General features: G+C 27.0%; 1 protein-coding gene across 1 annotated transcript; it reads left to right on the top strand.

Moving 5' to 3' along the window:
* Nucleotides 1-1,952: 1,952 nt before the first annotated feature.
* LOC125823694 (transcription factor MYB7-like) lies at nt 1,953-4,649 on the top strand. The gene is made up of 4 exons (XM_049503062.1): nt 1,953-2,095; nt 2,181-2,310; nt 3,133-3,560; nt 4,252-4,649. Exons 1-4 carry the CDS (start codon nt 1,963-1,965, stop codon nt 4,647-4,649), a joined length of 1,089 nt encoding a protein of 362 aa, XP_049359019.1. The 5' UTR covers nt 1,953-1,962.
* Nucleotides 4,650-6,297: the final 1,648 nt, after the last annotated feature.

Here is a 6,297-nt window from a genome sequence, read left to right as displayed (position 1 = left end):
ACTGAGGAGATAATTATTAAATATTAAGTGATAAATCGTATCCTCATCAATAAGGTAAAAATTTATATTAATATTAAATTATAATTTAAAATTATTATATCAAGCCTTAAATTTATCAAAAAGATTTATATATATATTTTTGAATAATTTAAAATCACGATTCTAAATTATATGTTTAAACACTGATTTAAAGTCACCATTTTGAGTGTGTTTGATTTAAAAGAAATATATTTTGAAAAATAATATCTAATATTCTCATGTTTATTTAGTTAAAATATTCTTTAAAAAAAAATCTTAAAATGAGTTCTTTAATAAACGTAGAGAATAGTTTTTTTATATATGGCATTTCAAATTCATTGTCTCATTCTCAATGACCACCGCTCCCGAACCCTCGCTCCTCACCTTATTTCTTCTACATATTTGAAATAACTAAAAGAAAAATTACTTATTTATCAAATACACGAAATAGATTTTTTTTAAAAAATCTCATTCATTTTTAAATAAATTACTTTTAAAATAATATTTTTTTTGTCCGTACAATTTACATGTCCAAACGAAAATTAAAAAAAAAATAATGGGGCGAGGGACAATGAACGTGGGAGATGGAAGCCCCCCTAGGCAAGACTCGATTGTGGATGAGCCACGACTATGTTTTAAAACAAATGAATACGTGGCATCTTTTAACACCGCACACGTCTCTATCTGTCTCTTTCAAAAAATTTAGCTTTCTCAATCTCCCTCACTTTTTTGAAAATATCCCTGCTAAGTACATTTTCCGTCTTTTTTTAATCGTTAGGTTGTTAGTAGCGGAGTCAAGATTTTTATTAAGTACGAAGGCTAAAACTCACGATCTCAAGGAATTTTAATAATTTCTTAATCATTAGACTAAACTTTCAACATGTTTTAAGAGGTGTAAATACTTGTATGTATATTTATTAAAACCAAAATTTTACCTCTCTCTATCTTATAATTTTCTGGTGACACCCCTTGGACAAGGGCGACTTTTCCCCGCATGTTGCACTTTTGAAAGTCAATTTGACTAATTTTTAAAGTTAAATTAGATTACATTAATTCGATACTTTAAAATTAAAATTTTAGATATTCAAAAACTATATAAAATGTAGTATAAATTACAATTTTTTTGCATATCAATATGATGAAAAAATATATCATAAAATATTCATTAAAGTTCTTATCGTTTGACTCAAAAAAAAAGAAACTAAGAGAACCGAAAGGGACGTTATTTGATTGAAATTTGAAAATAACAATATTTAAAATTAAAAATAAAAATAAAAATAAAAATTCTTAGAGCAATTATTGAATTGAGGGTATCGAATATGTTTAACCTTAAAACGTACAATGAAATTAATAGACTTCAATCAAGAACATATAAATGCATTAAGATATATAGTTACAAACACGTGATTTGTATACTATAATTTGATTAATTAATGGACAAAGTAAAATGAAATAACAAATATAATGCACAACAAATTAAGCTCATGAACTTAATTAAGAACATAATATAATAGTATATATTACTGATGAATAAAAATGCGATGATTTACAATGACTAAATAGAAAATTATTTATAAGTAAAACCATAGAGAAAATTATCCATAGATCTCCACCCACGAAGACTCACACTTATTCGACTAAATTCAGATTAACATAAAAAAATCTTATATTTGAGATAAAATATTTTGATTATGAATGAAAAAGTATTTATCAGTCCACCGCGTTGGTATTGCCCTATCTCTTTTATCAAAGAGTGACATGCAATGCAAAAAAAAAAAAAAAAAAAAAAAAAAAAAACCTTATTAAGTCAACCTTTGGTACGTTAATAAGTTCACATTAAATTAACTAGACTAAAGTGAAGAGTGAGGTCCATTTATTTGTGTTGTCTCTCTATTTATTGGTGAGACTAATTTTCATTGCCTTGTGCCTCTTCATTTTGTAATAATGGGAAGAACACCTTGTTGTGAAAAAGTAGGTATCAAGAGAGGCAGATGGACTGCAGAAGAAGATCAAATTCTCACTAATTATATTCTTTCTAATGGAGAAGGCTCTTGGAGGTCATTACCCAAAAATGCTGGTATGTTACCTACTAGCCTTTTATTTTAATCTAAATTTAAATCCTTCTTTTCTTCGTTTAACATTTTTTATATTTTATTTCGAAGGATTACTGAGATGTGGAAAGAGTTGTAGACTAAGATGGATTAATTATTTGAGGTCTGACCTCAAGAGAGGGAACATTACTTCTCAAGAGGAAGATATAATCATAAAGTTACATTCAACTTTGGGTAACAGGTAATTAATTAATTACTTAATTTGACTTTTTAACTTGCTGATTAAACCACTCATTTTGTTTCTTTTTAGTCTAGGTCCGGAAAAAATGTCACCTTTAAAATCATATATTATTATTATTTTTTTAAAATCTTAAACTTATTTTAGGTTATAAACATTGTCACAATAATTTGGCGTAATATTTGGTGCTCCAATCTAACACCACTTCTTATAGTACCATTTTGATGTGTGAATATATAGTGTTACACCAAATCTAATGTAACAGTACTATTCATCAAAACCCTCTTATGGTGTAATGGATTCGAGCTAGAGAAAGAATAAAGAATATTCATCACATATAACCGACAATTTTTCTTCTTCTTTTATTTCATGTTTACTCCACTTTATAGTATATAGTAATGTTTGCCTGGATAAAAAGAAAAAAAGTTCTGGACACTTTAATTTTTAGGGTATTATTTTGTACATCCATTATTTTTGCTAATGAATTAATAAGTTAATTAAATTGGTCCCCCCCGAGTAAGTTCAATATTACCTTTTTTTTCTTTCACATGACGAGTGACACATGCATGCTTTAAAAGCAATCAATCCTTTCTATTATTAGTCCTATACCAACTTTAGAAAATTAACGGTGACAATTTAAAGTATTTTTTTAAACTAGAAAACGTATCTTAAGTTGGATGTATGCACATATATATCAAATAATTCCAACAAAGAAAAAATTTAGAAAAAGTGTGTTAGTTGTGACATTAAATATGATGATTAATACGTATACCATCGTTCTAGTTTCTAACATTTTCTAGTGTTATCGACTTTTTAAAATTGCAGGTGGTCTCTAATAGCGGGACATTTATCAGGTAGAACAGACAATGAGATTAAAAATTATTGGAACTCTCATCTAAGTCGAAAAGTTGATAGCTTAAGGATACCAAGCGATGAGAAGTTGCCTAAAGCTGTAGTTGATTTGGCTAAAAAGGGTACATTGAGGCCAATTAAACAATGTAGAAAATCATCGATTAATCAATCAAAAAATAAAAAGTCAAACTTATTAGAAGCTAAAGAAAATAGTACTTGTGGACCTTTGAGTGGAATTGTTCCTATGCCTTCTACACCAAACATGGAAAAAGAAGCATTGTGTAGTGCAAATATGCCAGCTTGTGATAGTACCATGGAATTAATGCAAGAAGATGTAGCAAAGGTAGAGGTGCCAAATTCTTGGGCAGGGTCTATAAAGGCCAAGGGAAGCCTTAGTTCAGGTACGAATTTCGGTGTTTTGACTATTTTTTATTGTGAAATTTGATTAAAAAATAATTGTTAATATTAAAGTGAAAAATGATATTTAAGATTTGTTGTAGTTGTGTTTGGTCGTGCATACAAATTAGACTTGTTTTTTATTTTTTCTGAATTATTTGGAGTAAAGATTTTGTTTTTGTTTTATTTTTTATTTAAAAAAAAAAAATCGAAATTTTACAGCCAAATATGATTCTCTGAGTTTTAACTATGGAAAAAAGTGGGAAAAAAATATGGTCAAACACCCTCTAATAATTAAATACTTGAATTTTGATTTTTCAATAATAGATATGAGTTGTGACATAGTATTGATATATTGAAATACGAGATTATTTTATCGAAAAATTTAATTTGGGTTAGAGAACATATTTTCCTTACTATTTTGTGTCTTATTATTTTTTTTATATAACGTCATTTCCTATATTTAGTACTTTTTAAATCCAACATCTATGGGTCAACCATGCGAAGTACTTTTTGTTATTTTTAATTATTAGGCAGAAATAATTGAATTGTAGTACCTCTTGTATGTACAATTTTTAACTATATATATATATATATATATATATATATATATATATATATATATATATATATATATATATATATATATATATATAATTTTTATATATCTAAATATATATTTTTTTGTCTGAGCAGATAATGGTATGGAATGGCCAAGACTCGAGGAGATTATGCCAAACGTGGTGATTGATGATGAAGATATGAACCCAAATTTCATTTTGAATTGTTTAGAAGAAGAAGTAATGAGCAATAATGCAGGGAATAATTATTCATGTATCGACGAAGGAAATAAAAACGTATCAAGCGATGATGAAAAAAGCAAATTATTAATGGATTGGCAAGATGATTATGAATTAGTATGGCCAACACCACCATGGGAATTAGAAACAGACATAATTCCTAGTTGGCCACAATGGGACGATACTGACACTGATTTGCTTCAAAATTGCATCAATAATAATTATGAAGAAGCAACAACAATGGAAATTAATAACCAAAATCATAGTGCCATTGTCTCTTGGCTTTTGTCTTAGAAATATAATAATAATATGACATTGTATTGCTTTTGAATATATTACTCAACTCGTTTAGTTTCGTGTACTTAGAATGTGGAAATTGGAATGACTAGTTTATGATAGTTCATGTACATATTTTAAGTTTGAGTCCGGAGCCTAAAAGGTAAAAAAAATTGTCAAAAATTCCAAAAGGGTACATCACTTTTTATTCTAGCCAAAAGAGCAAAATCGCTGCATCAGCAGCGATTTTCCTCTGACAAAAGGACGAAATAGCAGAGATTTCGTGTAAATTTTTTTTTATTAAAAATCGCTGCCACAGCAGCGATTTTGTAAAAAAAAAAAAAAAATTCTAATTAAAAATCGCTGCGATTTTGTAATTTTTTTTAATTAAAGATCGTTGTTTTTTCTTTAAAAAAACTAAAACGGCACATCAAAAAAAAAATTAACCAAAAGGGCTTCTGACAAAACAAAAATAAAAATCGCTGCATATTTTCACAAAAAAAAAATAACTTTTTTTCTTCAAAATCGCTGGTATAGCAGCGAATTTGGTTAAGAATTTAAATTTTTTTTAAAAATTTTTAATATTCTTTTATTATTATTTATGATATATAATTCAATTTTCCTCATGCTTCAACAATTTTATTGAGTATACTGTCGTCTTGTTTATCATTTTTATATTATTAATAAGTAATAATAGGCATGAAAATAATAGCACTCGGCATGAAAAACGCTGCCCCTGCAGCGATGTGTAAGGAAAAAAAAAATTCTGACTTAAAATCGCTGCCACAGCAAAATTTTTTCTTTTTTTTTTTACAATGGCAGCGATTTTTAATAAAAATTTTTTTTTTTTTTTTTTTTACAAAATCGCTGCTGTGGCAGCGATTTTTAATTAAAAAAAATTTTAAAAAAAATTTACACGAAATCTCTGCTATTTCGTCCTTTTGTCAGAGGAAAATCGCTGCTGATGCAGCGATTTTGCCCTTTTGGCTAGAATAAAAAGTGATGTACCCTTTTGGAATTTTTGACAATTTTTTTTACCCTTTAGGCTCCGGACTCTTTTAAGTTTCATGTCATTGTTTAGAAATATAGTCAAGTGTATGAATTGATGTAGTAATAAATGCTATCATTACTTTTTCGTTCTAATTGAAGTGTCTTAATTTGATTGTCTTAATTTGATTAGGGAGTAAGGTTAAGAATATAGAGAATTTTTTGAATTTTGTTATATAATTTAAAGATGTGGGTAATGTAACATGAATTTGGCGATCTTATATAAATGTTGAAATTGTAAAAGGAAATGCAATATTTTTCTGAAAACATATTAAAATAGAGTAGTATTTTAAACAAATATTGAGAAAAATATTGACAAATTAAACAAAGCATAATACATAAATATGCTCATAAACTTGATCTTATGAGTAGTATTTATGACCTTTCAATTATATATAAGTAAATATTTAAGTTTATATAAAATTGAACAAGTAGATACATGCATCATATGTGATATTCTCAATACACATATGATATCATATAGAACGTAAATTATTATGCAAAACATGTATGTATAGTTTTACAATTCTTTACAAAAGAAAACATTTAAGAAAAAAACACATATTATTAAAAATTCACTTAAATTGAACCATATAAAATACTCCCTAGTACATAATTT

The sequence above is a fragment of the Solanum verrucosum genome, unplaced genomic scaffold, assembly GCF_900185275.1.
Source record: "Solanum verrucosum unplaced genomic scaffold, falcon-dt-bn FXZP01000093.1, whole genome shotgun sequence".
Classification (NCBI taxonomy): domain Eukaryota; kingdom Viridiplantae; phylum Streptophyta; class Magnoliopsida; order Solanales; family Solanaceae; genus Solanum; species Solanum verrucosum.
Note: the sequence above shows the minus strand (reverse complement) of the source record. Positions and strands in the feature narration are given on the sequence as shown.

Excerpts from the sequence above, each read along its gene's own strand:
- LOC125823694 (XM_049503062.1), top strand. The coding sequence starts at position 1,963 with ATGGGAAGAACACCTTGTTGTGAAAAAGTAGGTATCAAGAGAGGCAGA. Across the intron at positions 2,096-2,180 it reads GTCATTACCCAAAAATGCTG|GATTACTGAGATGTGGAAAG; the intron begins GTATGTTACCTA and ends TTTATTTCGAAG. Across the intron at positions 3,561-4,251 it reads CAAGGGAAGCCTTAGTTCAG|ATAATGGTATGGAATGGCCA; the intron begins GTACGAATTTCG and ends TTGTCTGAGCAG.